Source organism: Lynx rufus, unplaced genomic scaffold (genome assembly GCF_022079265.1).
Source record: "Lynx rufus isolate CCGP_SWC_20201006 ecotype Redwood Valley unplaced genomic scaffold, mLynRuf1.p SCAF_4, whole genome shotgun sequence".
Taxonomy (NCBI): Eukaryota; Metazoa; Chordata; class Mammalia; order Carnivora; family Felidae; genus Lynx; species Lynx rufus.
The window spans coordinates 98,473,941-98,494,026 of NW_025814856.1; the positions used below are offsets into that span (position 1 = coordinate 98,473,941).

General features: G+C 37.6%; 1 protein-coding gene across 6 annotated transcripts in view; it reads left to right on the top strand.

Moving 5' to 3' along the window:
- Nucleotides 1-903: 903 nt before the first annotated feature.
- The window catches only part of CASD1 (CAS1 domain containing 1), a 62,362-nt gene continuing 43,179 nt past the window's right edge, over nt 904-20,086 (top strand). For 3 of the 6 annotated variants that reach the window (XR_006965100.1, XR_006965101.1, XM_047095694.1), the window contains exons 1-5: nt 905-1,134; nt 8,993-9,089; nt 9,876-9,996; nt 18,451-18,495; nt 19,968-20,030. Coding sequence is in view for 3 of the 6 variants with exons in the window: in XM_047095694.1 (XP_046951650.1) it covers nt 1,002-1,134; nt 8,993-9,089; nt 9,876-9,996; nt 18,451-18,495; nt 19,968-20,030 (459 nt within the window). In the remaining 3 variants the exon portion in view is untranslated. Of the gene's footprint in view, nt 1,135-8,992; nt 9,090-9,875; nt 9,997-18,450; nt 18,496-19,967; nt 20,031-20,086 lie in introns of all 6 variants that reach the window. The other 3 variants (XR_006965102.1, XM_047095693.1, XM_047095692.1) reach the window with 3 other exon arrangements.

Consider the following 20,086-nt stretch of genomic DNA (forward strand, 5'->3'; position numbering starts at 1 on the left):
CCATCTTTAGGAACAGGAATGATTAGTATGAACACACTTTTTAATGTGTGGCGTATCCACCTACTAACCTCACGTAAATACAAATGAAGACTGAGGATGTTTTCTCCCCGACACCTGCACTAACCTAGGTTCCTTCCGTACCTTGTACTCTGTACTTCAGTGTGCCTTTGCCCACTGGAGTGGGCAAACTGAGGAATTTTTTTAAGTTTCAAAAGAAGTGGACCAAGAAAGTGAGTTTAAGAGTTGAAACTGGTCTTACCCGTGGGTTGAGTGCTAGGGCTATCAGCGGTTTCGACATCAGGCAAGCACCTAGGATCAGCCAGACTGACCAGCTAGCTTGACCATAAGCCCCTGGGACGTCGCATCCAGCTGGGCAGGTTCAGGGGGGTAGAAAGCTCAGGAAAGGGTGCGTTGCGGAAGGAAGAAGTGGAATAATGTGTACTTTTCTTCCGTAACTGTAGCTCTGTTGCCCCAACCTAGACTCAGGTAGTGGCCAGTACGACAGGAGAAAGCCCCAGAGCTCGCTTTCGGGCTAGGTCGGACCCCTCGTTCCCTCTCCCCACATCCCCATGCCCCTGACGCTGCCGCCGCCCGCTGGCGCCCATGACCCGGTGACCCCAGAGGGCCATCAGGAGCCCGTGACCCCGGAGCACTGGGCATCCGGACCCCCCTCGCAGGCGCAGCCGCTATTAAGGCAGGAGGCTAAAGGGGAGGAGGAGGAAGGGGAGGAGACAGGCGTCCAGGGCGCCTGGGGAACCGCCACCGCCGAGCCGGGGTGGCGAGTCTGGGGGAAAGCCGCTGAGGCGGCCGCGGCCGAGGAGGGCCAGGGGGAGGCCCGGGGCGCCGCGGCGGCGGGGTCAGGCTCCCCGGCGGGAGGCGCGGGTGGCGGCCGCGGGAGCTGGCGGCGGCTCCTAGCCTGGCTGCGGCGGCCGCCCCAGTGCTGCCCCTGTGCGGCGCCCCTTCCTCGCTCCGCCGCGCACTGTTGTCATGGAGGAACCAAGATGGCGGCTCTGGCCTACAACCTGGGCAAGCGGGAGATCAACCACTACTTCAGCGTGAGGAGCGCCAAGGTGCTGGCGCTGGTGGCCGTGCTGCTCCTCGCAGCGTGCCACCTCGCCTCCCGCCGCTACCGAGGTGAGCGGGCCCTCCCCCTGCCCGGGCCGGCCGGGGGAGGAGGCGACGCGGCGGCTGGAGGCCGCCCCCCTCGCCCAACACACGCCCACGCTCACGCGTTCGCCCGCCCGCCCGCGCGCCGGGCCGGCGGGGGAGGCGGTGGCCCCACGTGCCCCCAGGTGGCCCCGGCGGCGGGCCGGGCGCCCGAGGCCTAGCGAGCGGACTCCAGTGAGGGCCGCCCCTGGACTTTGGCCCGTGGTCCTGGCGCCCCCCCCCCCCCCCCCCCGAGCCGCCCAGCGCTGCGGTCGGGCAGCCGACCCGGGTCTGGCCCGAGTTGCTGCCGGGGTCCGAGCACCAGCGCGAGCTGGGCCGAGGTAGTCGCGCCAGGCCCGGGGCTCGAGTGCAGGAGGGAGGGCCCTCGGGGGGGGGGGGGGGTGCTAGCCCGGGCCGCCGAAGGCGGAGGCCGCCCTGCAAGGGGACACCTCTGCCCGGAGTTGGGGTCGTCGATTTCTGCGCCCTAGGGGTCTGGCTCTTTCGCCTTTGTTTAATCCGGCCTCTGCCCTGTACGGCTAAGCCGAGCTGTTGTTGGACAGCGGCAAGGGCCGCCCCATTTTCCTCTGCCGCGGGGGCGACAGCTGGCAAAGGATGCCCTTGGCCAAATGGAGGAGGTGTCACCCAGCCTGCGTGATTCAGAAACGTTTAGAGGGTTCTGATTGCACACTTTTTACAAATTAAAGACAGTGGGGCAGATATTTGAAGTTCTGGCTTGACAGGAGTCGAGGTGGGCAGGGAAATTAACGTTGGAAGCAGTTTGAAAAGAGGCCTTCAATGTGGGTTTTGAAATTGGTGTAAAGGGGGAAAGAAAAGATGACCTCCGTATTTCAGAACGAATTATCTTTCAGTAATCAAGGGGTATTTACTTGTCCTTGTTGATTGATTTTTTTTTTTAATGTTGTGTTAAAATGCCACTAGGAGAGAGGCTGACAAGCTGAGGGAAATTAATAATGATAGGATCTCTTATTTTTGGCTCTTAGTATTATCGAAACCATTATCTGGACAGCTCTTGGTGACTGTGAGATTAATTGGTCAAGATGTAATGTGTAATGGACAGGTGCACATTTAACGCTGTTCCCATTTAACTTCACACCACTTTGGCAAAATATCCAGTAAACCAGGTACTGGAATCTGAGCTCTGTTTTCATCCCAGGAGATCTTTCAAAGTGTAGGACATTTTGATCAGTTTTGCTGCCTTGTGTTCTCCAATTCTTGAGGATTAAAAATCTCATACTCTAGTACCATAATGGACGAATAGCTCTTTATATAAATGCACTGAATCGATTTTAAAAGACAAATTCTTTATACCCTTTGGCCTTTTCCCTTCAGCCTCCTATAGATCACAGCCATGTGATCTGGCCGGGCTTTGGTTCATCTGCAGTGGCTGTAACAGAAGTCAGACACTTTGATGTACAAAATAAAACTAATGTTTTATAGTGTCGACACATTAATTTGTGGTCATTTTGAAGAAAAATTTTTAACTACTATTAATCATTTTATGTTAGTTTGGTATAAGACGACAGTAATCTAACTCGATCTTGTCTGTAAGATGACAGTACTCTAACTCGATTTTGTCTCTGTGATGGTGGTGAAGGTAAATGTTGTAACTGATGCCATAGTGTGAAAAGTAAACATCTAGTCCCCCCTCCCTTTTTTTATATTGTGCTTTTATCTTTTGATAAGCTTGGATGATTATTATATTTAGATTATATATTTCATCCTTTCAAAATCTGTCATCAGAAGGGAAAATAGAATGTCAGATGGAACCTTATGAGTCAGTGCAGCAATCTGGGGTTGTTTATAAAGCCTCCTCCAGAAGCTAGTCATCAGCTTCTGTAGGTGCTTCAGTGCCTTGAGTGTGAAGCAGTACACCTGGTGTGTGTACTTGCCCAGACTGAATGTCAAGAACTTGAGCCAGAGACTGTTTGGGAAGAATAATGATCATACCAGGAAGTTTTTAGACATCCTCATGCTTTGGCAGTGTCAAACTGAGTGAAATGTAGCGCCCTTCACACAAAGATGACCCTACGCTTGAATCACAATATCATAAATCTTTAAAATAAGTAAGGACCTTATATTAGATACAGAGGTTTAGGCTTTATATTAAAAAGTGCACTGTGTGGGTATGAATATCCTTCAGGCAAGGTAGAGTGAATACAGTTTGAATATACATATACAAACTATAGGAAGTAAAGAAAGCATTATATACAACAGAAAGTAAAGCTTGGCAAACACCACGTGATAACATTGAGCACTTGTTATATGTCAATCGCTGTTCTACTAAGGGTTTTACATGTTTGATCTTCTTTTGTCCTTCCAGCCATTCTATGAAGTAGATAAATTATCATATATCATTCCACCTCCCCCCCCCCCATTTTTGACATCTCTGTAATCAGGATGAATTTTTAAAACTTTGTTGCAGGTCAAAGTTTAATTGATAGCATTTTTCTAGTGTTGCATAAAATAATGATGTGTCTATATTATAATCAGTGGTCTTAGATCCGGCGAATTACAGTATTATTTACATTGTAAAGATGAGGCATGAGGGGTTAAGTTGCCTAAGGACACACAATTAGTCAGTGACCGAGCTAGGATTTACAACCCAGTTAGTTCGTCTGCCTCATGCCATTAGGTTATAGACTGCCTTTCTCAGAGCTTCTTAGGCAGTGGTGATGTATAGAAGATGGAGTGAGAAAGCATTTTCCAGAGGGAAATGGGTTAAATCATTTAGAAACACTAACTCAGCCTCACAGTACCAGCCAAGAGTTTTCCCCTTCTTTTTCCAGTAAAATAATTTTCTGAAAGTTGCATGTGTACAACTTCAGAATCTGACCAGCTTACTTTTTATTACCTATGTTTATCTTTTTCCTTCTTCTAAACTTCAGGCTCACAGTCTAAATATGCTTTTCTCTTTTACATATGTCAGATACCTGATTCTCTCTGCTTGCAGTGACCCCCCTCCTTAAAACAGTACAGATTTTTCTTTTAGGGTCTGGTTCAAATGTCACCACCACAGAAGTAAGAATTAAGAATTCAGTGTTTCTATAGCAGTTAGTACATACTTATGTTATATTGTAATAATTTGTATCCATCTCCCCCACACAAACTATAAGCCTCCAAGGGTATTTTATTCATCTTTAAATCATCAGAGCTTAACACACATTAGAAACTCCATAAACAATAACTGGATAAATAGATTTTCGAAGTCCTTATTTTTCTTATTTTTTGAAGTCCTATTTTTCTCCTTTCATTTGGTTCTTTTGTTTTTTTATTATTTTTTTTTATTTTAAATGTTTTTATTTCTTTTTGAAAGAGAGCAAGACAAAATGTGAGCAGGGAAGAGGTAGAGAGGGAAACACAGAATCCGAAGCAAGCTCCAGGCTCTGAGCTGGCAACACAGAGCCCAACGTGGGGCTCGAACTCACGAACCGTGAGATCATGACTTGAGCTGCAGTTGGGCGCTCAACCGACTGAGCCACCCAGGGGCTCCTGGTTCTTTTGGCTTTAATTGAATTTCATGTTCTAATAGCATGTTCTGATCTCAACTTTACAAAATAGAGGGGTTTTTTTTCATTATTAATATTTTTATATAAAATATGGAAACATTTTAAAAAATAACCCTATTAACTATATATTTTTTAAATATTCTCAATTTCTAAAGTTACTAAATCACAAGATGTCCATTTCTATTGTGATTACAGATTAAAAACATCATTTCTGTGACAAGAGGCCAGTATCAATAGCCTTAAGGGTAATTCCAATCTGGACAATTTTTAATTTTTTAATTGATAAAGTAAACTTGTCTCAAATGCTTTAAGTTTGTTGAAATCTAATTCCTTTCTGTCACCAGGCCTATTAAATGCAAGTATTAAGTATTATTGCATGTTTTGGAGAAAAGTGAGTTCAAAGCTTCCGAATTTTAAGAAAGAAGCAACTCTAGGTCTCTTAGCCTTTTCTTTCTTTGCCAGAAAGATCCTGATCTATAAGATGCCACTTGTAATGTAGGCATTCCTAGTTTGTCAAAAGAAAAATGTAAACGGTGATTTTTCAGCACAGACCAAAGTGTAACCTTGCTGAATTTTAGGCAAACAAAATATTTTACAAATCATATTAAAAACTTTATGATCTAATATTTTCATGGTTGGTAGTAATAAACAGATAGCTTTGGTAGGATGATTCAGCCAGTCTAAAGGTGCAGTGTGCCAGAGATATTCTATTCAAAGGAAAATATAAGCTACAGTTTATTTAGCACGTTAGATATTTTCTTTAGCAGTTACATTTGTTTTTCGGCTTTTTAAAAATTTGTCTTTTTACTTATTTTGTTTGCTTTTAGTATCTTTCTAACAGAAAAATCGTGTATAAAAACCCAAGACTTTAGATTGACAAACCAGAATGCTTATGGTTAAGGTAATAGAATGAAGAGGAAGACACAGCCATTCATCTAATAATCTAGTATTGGAGATAGCTGAAGTAGATAATTCTTTCCCTTTAGTTGTTTTTGTTTGTTTGTTTTTTGTTTGTTTTTATTGTGTTCCTAGCTTGATTTATCTGAGCACTTGGCAACTTGCATCTCACACTGGTTGTTTTAAAGCAGCTATCAAAATTATATGAGGCAATTGAAAATAATGACTGGGATTTTTTGTTTTCTTTTGTTTGGGGGTTTTTCTGGGTCAATTTTGACGGGGAAGTATGTGCCAGCAGATATTTACATATACTTAGTATGCATAATGAAGATGTGGCATGTTAACTTATTTTAACATCTAGATTACATTTAGTGATTTGATCCAAAAGTATTTCCTTCTCAGTAAAAGAGAACTTGTGTTTGAGTGTGGAATTTTGTGGGAGTTTCCTTTTCTAAATTAGGTTAATTTATTTTCAGATGATAATAGTAGTTATTATCACCAGTATTTTTATTATTTTTCTGACAAGTATAAAAAAAAGTCTCTTGCCTTTTCAGTTGCCTGGTTAGTTCTTTTGCTTTTCTATAATTCTTTATATTAGAGTCTCTCTATTAAAATAGCGGTGCAGTTTCTGTCTTCTGACTGAGCCTTAACTGATATGATACAGAGAGTATTAATGTCAGATACAAGGATTACTAAAAAAAAAAAAATTTGCATCATAAAATATATTAAGAAAAGTTATCACCAACTAGCATTCATTAGCAAATTAGAACTTTCTTTCCTGGAAAGACTAGTAGTCTGTAAAGAACTATGTTTATAGTGTCTTTTGGTTAGTGACAGCTTCAAATCTGTTTTGCTGTTTTTTTTGTTTTTGTTTTTTGTTTTTTTGTTTTCTAATTTGGGTTCATCAGTTGAGAGCTGTTATTTCCCACTGGCTGAACTACTGAAAAACAATGTGTGAGTAGTAGTATCGAGGAAGAAAAGAACTTTGCATTTTAAAACACATTTTCTGGTGGAGAAAGACTGGTTATTTTAAGATGTTTTGGTCTGGTACTTCCATCTCCACAAAACTATGCTGATAATTCATATAGATGGTTAACAATAACAATCCCACATACTGTAGATTGGCCAGGGCGTGTTTCTGTTTAAAGTTCTATTAACAAACAAAAATCAAATAACAACAACAACAAAAAAAAAAAAAAGGAAGGGAGAAAGAAAGGGAAGAAAAAGTGCACAGAATTAATACCGAGTTATTTACAACTTTTTATAACTTTTTTAGAAAATAGATGATACTAACTTTTTACTTAGTTTATAAATATTTAAAGAGGTAGAAATGTTGCAAATATGGAATTTCCATTCTAATTTTAAACATTTACTAGATTTTTTTTTAAGTTTATTTATTTTGAGAGAGCAGAGTACAGAGGCAGAGAGAGGGAGAGAATCCCAAGCAGTCTCCACACTGTCAGCTCAGAGCCCGTCACGGGGCTCGATCCCACAAACTGTGAAATCATGACCTGAGCCAAAATCAAGAGTTGGACACCCAACCCACTGAGCTACCTAGGCACCCCTTTACTAGATTTTTAATAGTATTTTACTGTAGAACCATTATAAAAGAATATAGCAGAAGGATTTTTTTGTTTGTTTGTTTGTTTTATTATTTTAGAGAGAGAGAGAGAGTGCAACCTGGGAGAGAGGGGCAGAGGGAGAGAGAGAATCCCAATCAGGCTCCACTCTCAGATTGGAGCCCCACGCAGGGCTCCATCCCACAGCCCTGGGACCATGACCTGAGCCGAAATCAAGAGTTGGATTCTCAACTGACTAACCACCCAGATGCGCCCAGATGGATGTTTTTAGAAAAATAACTTAATTGTGTGTTCCTATAGTCTTTTCTTTACTCCTTCTTGATTATTTATGTAGCTTAATTTTGTTTTTGAGAACTAGAATTAGTTTTTAATAATTGGAAAAAATTAAGAACTGATTTCCTTAGAGAGGTTATTAAAAAAATTTTGAAATACAAAACAAAAAACCTGCACAGCCTACATATACAAAATTGCAATATATATATTGCAAAATTTTAATAATTGATATTCTGCTTTCCTTATCCAGTTTTCTACCAACACTACAATGCAGTATTTTCACTTTCCCTTCCTGCTCTATTTTAGAATTTATGACACTGAAATAACAACACTTTCATTATTTATGCATACCTGTCTTGTATTTGTATCACCTTTTATCTGTATATTGACCAGATAAATGGATAACCAGACTGAGAAAAAAGATGTGTTCTTCCACTTTAAATATCTTTGGGTTTTCTCTTTCCCCACCCTGAGTGATTCAGTATCATTTTTGTTCTGTAGAGTTTCGTTATCCTGACCTTAACGGTCTGTGAAACAAATAGAGCTTGCTGATGACTCTTCATAAAGAACCAGAGATTAATTTAAATAATATGTGATTTGATTATATTATTCTAAATGTCTCATTTTTTCCCTTATCCATTTGACATATTTGGACTTTTTTAATGTTTCCAACTCCCTTTTAAACTCCTTCAGTCATTTCAGTTAGTGTATGATAAAATGGCCATGGGAAATAGGGTGACCACCTCCCCACTTACATAGGACTGAGGGTTTCCCAGATGTGGAACTTTTGGTGTGAAACTGTGATAGTCCCAACCAATCTGGGAGGAGCTGGTTGGTCAACGGAAAAGAAGGGGAGAACGTTAAGAGAGGTAGACAGGCTGAATATTAAAAACTAAAATCTGCATTTGTTGTTGATACTGATCCTATGTACCTTCAGCCACCATGTAGCTAGAATAGTTTTATGTTACTTTGTAAATTATAAAAGGATGAAGTTTTAGTGACCTCAATAAGAAGTTCTTGAATAAATCCTTTGTTTCCACATTTACAGAATAGGGATAGCATACTTCCTCACAGGAAAGTCGTGAAAATCAGGGAGTTGGTTTAAAAAATATTTTAATTACTGTATTTCCAGATGTGCAAATGCACCATACGTTGTAATAGTTGAATAGGAAGACATTTCCAAAGTCTTCTCTCTTATTCCTTAAACTCTTCTTTCCCAACTAGGAGTGGTAAGCAGGTTTAAGGGCTAGTTTGAGGTTGAGATGATGTCCCTAGAAAGAGAACCTGAAGCAGAAGGCACTGCCAAAGCAGTGAATGTAGCATTTGAGAGTTAGGAGTCTCTTCTATCTTCTATAGTGAGGTATCTGTCATTAGTGGTTCTTCTCCTCCTGAATATTAATGTATTAATATTTACTATGCTTCTCAGGGATGTATAAATAATGTACCGAGAAGGTACAGTGAAGCATAGAAAACTATGCTTTCTGATCTCAGAGAGCTTACATGGGGTCAGATAATCAATGTATAAAAATATAACTATTGTTTACAATATTGTTTGTTTAACTGTTACAGGCAATGATTCATGTGAATACCTTCTCTCAAGTGGCAGATTTCTTGGAGAGAAAGTTTGGCAACCTCACAGTTGCATGATGCATAAATACAAAATCAGGTAAGTTTTCTTATTTCGTTGTTTTTTTTCTTTTCTCAGGTCTTTTTTTTTTTAATGTTTATTTATTTATTTTTGAGAGAGAAAGAGCACATGCATGAGGGAGGAGGGGCAAAGAGTGAGGGAGATACAGAATCTGAAGCGGGCTCCAGGCTCAAGGCTGTCAGTACAGAGCCAGACATGGGGCTCAAACTCATGAACCATGAGATCATGACCTGAGCCGAAATCAATAGTCAGACGCTTAACTGACTGGGCCACCAGCACCTCTCTAGGATACGTTTTAATAACGAGTGGAGAAAGGTTGATGAAGCAAAGGAAATACTACATGGTACTTCTCTATATGATGGTAGAGAATTGCCAACAGAGTGTGGGGGTGGGGGTGAGTCCAAATGAAGATTCCTGCCAGAAGCATTAGGGGAAGAATTTTGTCCAAGCTTCTTTATCTCAGGTGAGAGATAATCAGGCCCAAGGCAATAAATAGCCTTTGAGAGAAGGACTCTAGCTTTAGGACCTGGATAGCTACCTTGTCAAGTTATTCTGAGATAATGGATATAAAGCACTTAATATACTTAGAGTACATATTAAACACTTAATAAACGGGGGCTGTAAGTATTGAGAGTTTGTTGATCATCCATGGGCTGGTTGATTAAGCAAACCTAGCCACCTATTTCTAAAGCAACGTGAACTATATGTATAATAATCCTGCACTACCTTCTTCACAAACTGTGCTTTGAAATGCCAACATGCTGATTTTACTTATTGTAATTAATGTTTCTTTGTTGATTTCAGTGAAGCAAAGAACTGTCTTGTAGATAAACATATTGCATTTATTGGAGATTCCAGAATTCGTCAGTTGTTTTATTCTTTTGTAAAAATAATTAATCCCCAATTCAAAGAAGAAGGAAATAAGGTAAAACTTACCTATTTTCTTTATTGTTTTAGAAGTTAACCACCTGAATAGTTATAGGAGGAATGGGTCTTTTCATAATAACAAAAAGAGTGATAAAAGTTTTATTACTTTGGTTTTGGGAAAGGTGGAAGGAAAAAGGGACGATGGGGAATATCATAGAGAACATAATGAGGAACATAAGAAAAATAAGTGGTGGCAACAGATTAGTAAACCTTTTATTACCTGAAACTTCTAATTTTCAGAAATGATAAGTTCTTTCAATGGAAATTTTTTTGAGAATTCCTTACAACAAAAACTAAGAGCAAATATCCCTTATTCTTCTTTTCATATTTGCCATATTTCTTTTCAGTCTCTTTAAAATAATAATCTTGTAATCTTTTAGCATGTCTTATGTCTTGTTTCCACCACTTATCATAATTCATGGTATTATTATATAATCAATGTAAGTATCATCATAATGGCAACATGTTATTGAATGGATATGATATAATATATAATTTTCTTTTTTCTTCTTGTACTTTTGTATTTTTTTTTACTTTTGCAATTTAAGGAAGGACATTCTCAATTACATCTTTGTGTGAAAACTTTGCTTTTTAAATTATTTCTGTAGATGGAATCCCTGCAATGCAAATATTAGGTTAAAGAATCCAGTTTAAAAAATATTGATTAGGGGCGCCTGGGTGGCGCAGTCGGTTAAGCGTCCGACTTCAGTCAGGTCACGATCTCGCGGTCCGTGAGTTCGAGCCCCGCGTCGGGCTCTGGGCTGATGGCTCAGAGCCTGGAGCCTGTTTCCGATTCTGTGTCTCCCTCTCTCTCTGCCCCTCCCCTGTTCATGCTCTGTCTCTCTCTGTCCCCAAAATAAATAAACGTTAAAAGAAAAAAAAAATATATTGATTATATTGCTAAACTATTTTCATTTATACTGTTATTGGCAATGCCCATCAGGACCTAATTTTCTGCAACTGTACTGGCACTGGGCAATTATGCTATATAATTAAAACAACAATGCAACAAATATCTGCTACTTTTATAGATAATTTCTGATTTTATTTTTTAAAATTTATTTATTTATTTATTTTAACGTTTATTTATTTTTGAGACAGAGAGAGACAGAGCATGAACGGGGGAGGGGCAGAGAGAGAGGGAGACACAGAATCGGAAGCAGGCTCCAGGCTCTGAGCCATCAGCCCAGAGCCCGACGCGGGGCTCGGGCTCACGGACCGTGAGATCGTGACCTGAGCTGAAGTCGGACGCTTAACCGACTGAGCCACTCAGGCACCCCGAAAATTTCTGATTTTAAAAATATATCTTTGAAAACTAGCAAGAATGGATCTCTCTCTATATATATATTTGTTAATTAATTTGTTGATCAGTTAGTATTTTATGAATCATCATACCTTTCTTTTTATACATTTTTAAGTGATCCAAAGTTCGAATCCCTGTCTTCAGCTGTGTATGATTGGGAGTGGGCAATAGCAAGGAGAGAAAAGTGAAATACAAGAAAGTTCAGAATTTTAGGGGGAATAGCTCATGATTTTATGATGAAAATCTGCCTGTTCACCTCAACTTGCCCTGTGGTAAGGAGTTAAAAAATTAGGGACTTCACAGCTAAACATCTAGCCACGTAGTAATGATAGTAGTGGGTGCTAAATTCCTTGGGAACTGTTCTTTGTGAGAAGAATCCATCAGCTATTAGAAATTTTGTCCACTAGAAAAGGCTAGTATAGATTTTAAATCTGCATAATGGAAAATGATAAAGTCAATTTTTCATTTAATTTGGCATCTGTAAGTGTATTTTTCATTGGTAATTATATACATAAAATTATATAGAAAATTGGAACTATTGAATTCTATGAGATTATCACAATTTAAGGTAAAAAAACTTACGTGAACTTCTAAAAAGTAGAGAGATTTCTGACTTCAAAGAAACAGTTTTAGTATTTCTAGGCACAGAATAGTGTGAATTTCTGAAAATTGGAATAATAGATTTGGCAACAATTAGTTGAAAAAAACTATAATGGTTTAGTTTATAGCCCAAAGTGGACATAATATGGTACATTGTTTCTGAGCCCTAGTTATAACACCTAGGTTTCCAATTTTCATTGTTTAGAGGTGCCCGGTTAACCCACAATTATCAAACCAGATACATTTAAGTGTATATGCATTCTAAAAAGAAACAAAGACAGTTTGTCATAGACATTTACTGAGAAACTAGTTCAAATTGCTAGTGGAGCATTTGCCAAAATGTATTTTACTTAGTTCTCTTGTCTCTGAACACCTTGAAGACAGAGATGATATATTATCATTATTATTTTTTAAATACATGTCTTATGCCTCACCCAGTCTGGCACATTGTATAAGCTGATTATTATTATTATTGTTTTAGCCTCGGTGTGGGTTAGTTTGGGTAGAAGTATTGAAGATAGTTCTTTGTTTGAATTTTTTTCTTTTCTGTATTGAGGCAAAAAGAATTTTATTTTATTTATTTATTTTTTTAAAGTTGATTCGTTTTTGAAAGACAGAGAATGAGCAGGGGAAGGGCAAAAGGAGAGGGAGACACAGAATCTGAAGCAGGCTCCAGGCTCTGAGCTGTCAGCACAGAGGTGGATGCTGGACTCTAACCCACAAACCATGAGATTGTGACCCGAGCTGAAGTCGGAAGCTTAAACGACTGAGCCATCCAGGCGCCACAAGGCAAAAAGAATTTTAAAGAAGCTATAGAGCAGGACTTTTTTCAAATTCTGTTTTGTAGATTAGTTCTGTAGAAGCCGTGGTCAAATAAGTTTGGGCAGCACTAGATGTTATATCCCCTTTTCAATGATTTTAATTTAGGCTAGGATGTTAAAAACTTGGACGTCTTGCAGTAAAACAACAACAACGACAACAACAACAAAACTGTGTTGCTTTCAGCTGGAGGGCAAACTAGATACTCTGGGGGCCCCTTCTACCTCAAACTAACTAGATCCTAGATTTAAAAAAAAAAACAAAAAACTTGTTGATGTGTTTCTAGACTTTGAGGAAATGGGACACACTCCCCTCAAAAGGAACAAACTATGATTCAAACCAGAGATGGGAACAATAATAGTAGGTACTCAGTAGGGGTTCAGGTTGACCTGAAGACAGATGCCAAAGGCTGCAGTAGAAAACTAAGCTTTGGGCCAGCATATTTCTCAGTAGTAATATTGGAAGCCAGAAGACACTAGAATAATAGCTTTAAACTTCTGACAGAAAGTAAATTTCAACCTCGAATTGTATTGTGTATCTAGCATACAATATCTATTCTTCAAATTTAGAACATTTTCAGATTAACAAAAGTGAAGAGGGTTTACTGCTAGATAGACTTACAGTAAAGGACTTTTTAAAGGGTAAACTTCAGGAAGAAAGGGAATAATTCAGAAAAAAATGATCTGAAATGTAAGAAGCAGTGGTTAAAGAAAATCCTAAACAGGTAAATCTAAACAAACACTGTCTATATAAAATAATAATTCTTTTTTACATTTTACAAAAAGACTATTAAAGAACTAGCCAATAATAGCTTATAAATCAGAGGGAGATGGTCAGTTTTCTAATGTCCTCTTTACTCTTTAAAGTATTATCTTACTTCAGAACTTAAGTTAAAGATGATAGTAAAATTTCAAGAGCAAAGGATAAAAGAATTAGGATGTGTGAATTCCAAACCAGAAGAACAAAAAAATTAAAACCAAACTCATCTAATGCCAAATATATGTGCCATACATACATACACATGCACACACACATATATGCTCACACACATACATTCATATGTATATATACAAAAACATATGTACATGTGAAAATCAGTGTTTATATATATTCCACATATATAAAAAAACCTATGTATGTGTGAGGGAGCTAGAAATCAAAAAGTAAAATGGTAGAAACATTTATAATCAAAATAAGGGTAGCAGTCTAAACTTGCCTACCAAACAGATTTTCAGATTGGTTTTTAAAAGAACTTTCTGCTGCTTCAAAATACATACCTAAAACAAAAGGATATGGAAGGTTGTAATTAAAAATGAGAAAAGATTTATTAGACAAATACTTATTAAAGAAAGATAAGTCATATTAATGTGAGACAATAGATGGTAAGGCAAAAAGTATTATCAGGGATACAGATACTTTTTAATGACAAAAGTTTCAAATCACTAAGATTTTAAACTCATGCACATGAAATAAATTAACCTTAAAATGTATAAAGCAAAATTAATGTGATTACAGTGAGGAGTTGACAAATCCTCCATCAAAGTGAGAGAATTGCTCACTGCTCATGCATTTAATGATAGGACAAGCAAAATTACTAAGCATATCTGATTTTATGAACTTACAGCTCAATACTTAAAGAAGACACTAAAAAATAAAAGAATATATTTTTTCAAAGTATATGTGGAACCTTTTTTGACAACATGTTGGGCCATTAAGCAGGCCTTGACAATATCAGAGAATTGGTATTGTTCTGTCTCTATGAGATTAGTTCCTTTATATTCTAACTTAACCTGATAAAAATTCTAGACGCCTACAGTAAATATCCCTAATAGTGAAATGTTAGACACATTTATGTTAAACTCAATAAGAAGAAAGGCTGCCCATTATTGCTGCTTCTGTTCAGCATTATATTAGAGGCCCTTAGCCAAGGAAAGGTAAAGATGTAAAGATTAGAAAGAGATAGACTCAGAATTTCATATGATACAATTATATACAAAGAAAACTCTGAAGAATCTATAGAAAATTACTAGATGTAATAAAAATTTCAACAAGATAGTTGATATTAAGATAAACATACAAAAATTAATTGTAACTCAATAAAGCTGTTAAAAGTGAATTGCATACTGCACTCCAGGAATATAGAGTTCAAAATACTTAAAATATACTGTATACAAAAGTAACAAAAACCATATAGTACATAGGAACAAGCCTCGCAAACGTGGATGATTTCTGTATACAGAAAAAAAAATTTATGTAAACAAAATTTAAAATGATATAATTAAATGGAAAATATATACTATATTTTGGAATGAGAAGAATCAATATTGGAAATATGTCAGTTATTCCTAAATTGATCTGTAGGTTCAGTGTAATTCAAATAAAATCCTAACAGGATTTGTTGTGGGACTTTACCAGTTGATCCTAAATTTTATGTGGAAGGGCAGTGGACCAAGAAAAACAACAACAGATCTGAAGAGCAAGGTGGAAAAGACTTATCTTCCAGTATCAGGACTGATTTTAACTGTGTTGTAATAAAGACAATGTGGTGTTGGTAGAGCTAAATCAAGAAACCAATTGAACAGGATATAGAACTTTAAAATAAATGCGTGCATATACAAAGACTTAATAAATAACAGAGATGCCATTAAAGATCCCTGGAGAAAAGAAGGTCTATCTAATTAATGATCTGAGGCATCATTATGGTTATTGTTATACATATAGAAAAAAGTGAAATTGGAAGCCCTACCTCACACCATCAAGTAAAATCATTTCTAGATGAATTTAGACTTAAATGTGGAAGCCAAAACTTTTAAACCTTTAGGAAAAAAAAATGCAGGGGAATATCTTCATTACTTCAAGTAGGAAAAAGTTTCTTACATAAGAAACAAAACATGCTAACCATAAAATAAAAGATGGATAAATTCACATGCCTTAAGATTAAGAGTATCTGTTCACCAAAAGATACCTGACAGAAAAAAGCTAAGCTACAAACTAGAAGATATTTATAATATACATCCAAGAGATGTAAGGAATCACAAATTAATTAAAAAAAAAAAAAGACAACCTAATAGAAAACAAAAGGGTAAAGGCATGGCCAGTCATTTCACAGAAAAGAAAACGTAAATCCCAGCATGAATCTAAAAGATGTTTAACTTCTTTGGTAACCAGGGAAATTCAAATTAAGACCATAGTGAAATACCATTTTATACCTACTTATGTGACAGAAATTAAATTGGACAATGGCAAAAAAATATGAAATCTGAAAAGATTTATTAAAGACTCTGTATCTGAAACTGTTGATGAAAATATAAATTATTAAAACACTTCAGAAAATAACTTACATTATCATGTGAGGGTGAATATTTGTATGGCCTGTGAACCTGTAGGGAAACTCTTACTCATGTAAGAGATATGCACAAGAGGGTAACTGTCAGTGCTGTTTATAATCTAGATTTGATGTGTTTTATCAACCAGCCTAGACTCTACAAAAATAATAAATATAATATTTGATATATATAAATATGATAAGTTCATTGACGTATGAAAGTTTTAAAAGGCCAGGAGATGTTCTAGATTTAAAGAGTAAAGAGACATAATAAAGAGATATGATTTTAATTGAATTCTAGATTAAAGTAGAAGAGCTATAGAGAGGGGTGCCTGGGTGGCTCAGGGTCAAGTATCCCGACTTCGGCTCAAATCATGATCTCACAGTTCATGAGTTTGAGCCCCACGTCAGGCTCTGGGCTGACAGCTCAAAGTATGGAGCCTACTTCGGATTCTGTGTCTCCCTCTCTCTCTGCCCTCCCCTGCTTATGCTCTGTCTCTCTCTCTCTCTCTCTCTCTCAAAAATAAACATTTAAAAAAATTTTTTTTAAAAAGAGCTATAGCACGAAAAAAGAAGAGAGTGGAAAATTTGAACATGGACTGTATATTAGATTAATATTTTATCAATGTCAGATTTCTTAGGTGGGATTATAGTATTGAGGTTATGTAAAAGAATATCCACGTTCTTAGGAAATACATGCTGATGTTTTAAAGGGTGAAATGTTATGTCTGCACTTTACTTTTTTTTGTTTTCCAATATATGAAATTTATTGTCAAATTGGTTTCCATACAACACCCAGTGCTCATCCTGCACTTTACTTTTATATGGTTCAGTAAAAGGAAAACAATGTATATGTCTATGCAGAGAGAGACAAGAAGCTGGTGGAGGAAATGTTAACAATTCATAAAGGGTATTTGGGGTGCTCATTATAATTTTGTCAATTTTGCTCCAAGTTTGACATTTTTCTTTTCTTTTTTTTAAGTTTGACATTTCTCAAAATTAAAAGTGGGAGAGAAAGCCAGTAACACTAAACAATATATCATTAAAGGATGCATATACATGTGACAAAACTATATAATAAAAAAGAAAGCAAAATACAAACAAAACTCAAAGTAGTGAAAGGTCCGCCCACATAGGTCATTCAGTGTGTTGGTAGTGCTCTGATTTCTGCGATGGACTCATGAGTGCTTATTTATTTTTACTGTGCTTTGTGACTTACATATGAGACATATTCTTTTGTGTATATCAAAGGAAAAGAAGAGAGAGGTTAAATTGAATTACCTGAGCTATGCAATAGCTATGGGATAGTAGAAGGAAAACACTTGTGTGATTTGGTCTGACCCAGTAATTCCGAGACTTATTTGACCAAGGAAACTCTTCATAGAACACACCTGAAAGTACAGTTGGTCTCAGAGTCCTTTTGGGAAATGATGCTTGAATTTTAAAAGTTAGCATGCTGATAAAAGTAAGCTTTATTTCACAGAGATATAAGTATAAATACTGTTTGTCTGGTTAAATTAATGAAGACATTTCAACCTTGGTTTTAGGAAGAATTAACTTTTTTATTTGACCACTTCTATCCCCCACCCCACCCTAGAGTTTTATGGAATGCTTGGTTACTAGAAGTTGTCTCCAAACTCTGATTTTTTTATTCAACTGGACCATTTATACAGTCTTTGAAACGAAACCCAAAATAACCTAGAGCCGTATATGTGCACTCCTGTTCAGACAAGACTGATACTAGTGTATTGTTGAGAACAGACTAGATGTTGCTGCAGCAACAAACCACTCTACAACCTTGACAAAACAGAAGTTTATTTCTCACTTAGAGCTACATGTTGTGGGTGGGTTGGCAAGAGGTTTTACTCTATGCAGTCATTTGGAGATCCCTCCTTGTTGGAATTTATACCACCTTCCAGTTGTACCAGCCTCTGTAGTCTCAGCATCAGGTTAAGTCAGAGACTAGAGAATTACCCTGAGAAATTCAGCTGGGAGTGACCCACATCACATCTAGCCATGTTACGTTGGCCAGAACTAGTCATGTGGTTCTAACTGGTGGGGACTCAGGAAATGCAGAGGAGCTCTCCATCTCTGCCATAGATAATAATATTAAGACTAAATTGGAATGTGGCAATCTTGGCAGAAAGATACAGGTTCACATAACTGCTTGTTTGGAGTTGAGGTTTTATCTTTAGACTCTATCTTAGATGTTAAAAATCACATATAAACAATTTAGTGTCACTTATTTTTTGGTATTCTATGCAAGTGTTTTTCCCTTCAGGTTGAATATAGATAATTGAGATGTAGTGCATAAATAAATCAGCAAAAGCAGCTAAAGGGAGAATTAATGACATAAAATTAATCCATACATTAATATTCCTTGGTTTGTCTCTTTTTAATGACAGCATGGAAACATTCCTTTTGAAGACAAGATTTCATCAGTTAAAGTGGTAGGTTAATGTAACAGTAAGCTAAATGTTATATTGAAACTATATTCATTGGTTAATTTATTTGTAGATCAGCTAATGCTTTGTAGGTATTAAATATATTTCAGTGTATTTAGAGTAGATAAGAATGGTAAAATGATTGAATAAATGTTTGTATGCACAGTTTTGTGTAATGAAATGGAAAATTTGGTCTCTCAGATTTTTTAATCCAGAAAATAATAATCTTGTATGTTAATTTGAAACCGGTATGTGTTCAGGATTAATATCCATAAAAGAATATCTGTGACTTTTCTGAATTCCTAGTCACAGTGACTTCTCCTAAATACTGAGAATACAGTAGGGGTCAAGACAAAAATGTCCTAGACTTAATGGATTTTGAAAGTCATTACAGTTCACTACATGCTTTAAATGTGGAATAAGGATGGTGAAAAGGAAAAAGTGGGAGGCGCCTGGGTGGCTCGGTTGGTTGAGCTTCTGACTCTTGATTTTAACTCTTTTAGCTTTTGGATTTAACTCCCAGGGTTGTGCGATTGAGCCCCAAGTCTTACTCCGTGCCGAAGGTGGAGCCTGCGTAAGATTCTCTCTTCTTTGCCCCCTCCCCTGCTCGCACTGTCTCTCCCTCTAAAAATAATTAAAAAAAATTAAAAAAGGAAGAAGTGGGCATTAGGAATGTACAAAACAGTGAATTAAAAATAGTTTTCCTCTTTGAGAAAGATGTTTTAACTGAAGCTTCAAGGATAAGTAGGAGCGAGTCAGGCTCAGTGGAGAAGTTTTATGAGCATTGTAGGCAGAACAGTATGTGCAAAGTCCTAGAGAAGAAAGGAACACATAGAGCATTCCAGGAGCTGAAGGAGAATCAACAGGGTACTTAAAGTGAGGGGAAAGTGGGAGGAGAAAAGGTAGAATGTCTTGGTAGAGGCCAGATCCTATACCCCCTTAGTAGTTTTAAGGACTTTGAAATTTATTCTGAGGACAATTGAAAGTCCTTGACTATTTAAGCAAGGATGTGTGGCAAGATCAGATTTAAATTTTAAAAGTGACTGTGGAGAATAGTTTAGAGGAAAGTAGAAGTGGATACAAGAATTCCTGTGAGGCCCTTGGGAAACCGAGATGGGAGATGAAGATGTCATGGACAAGGTGTGTTTTACTTTAGGTACTCTTTTTTTTTTTTTTTTTAATGTTTATTCATTTTTGAGACAGAGGGAGACAGAGTGCAAGGAGGGGAGGAGCAGAGAGAGAGGGAGACACAGAATCCAAGGCAGGCTCCAGGCTCCGAGCAGTCAGCACAGAGCCCAACGCGGGGCTCGAACTCACGAACTGTGAGATCATGACCTGAGCTGCAGTCGGATGCTTAACTGACTGAGCCACCCAGGCACCCCTTACTTTAGGTACTCTTGAAGAGATGGGTTCATGTTTCTTTTAGGCAGCAGGAATAAGTTTCTTTGACTTTTTATTCACTATGTTTCTTTTTTTAGGATTTTCTATGGCATCCAGAAGTTAATGGTTCTATGAAACAGTGTATCAAAGTATGGACTGAGGTCTGTATTTGAACATCTAGGTCTCTCTGGTTTTAAGCAACCAAATTTTAAAAGCT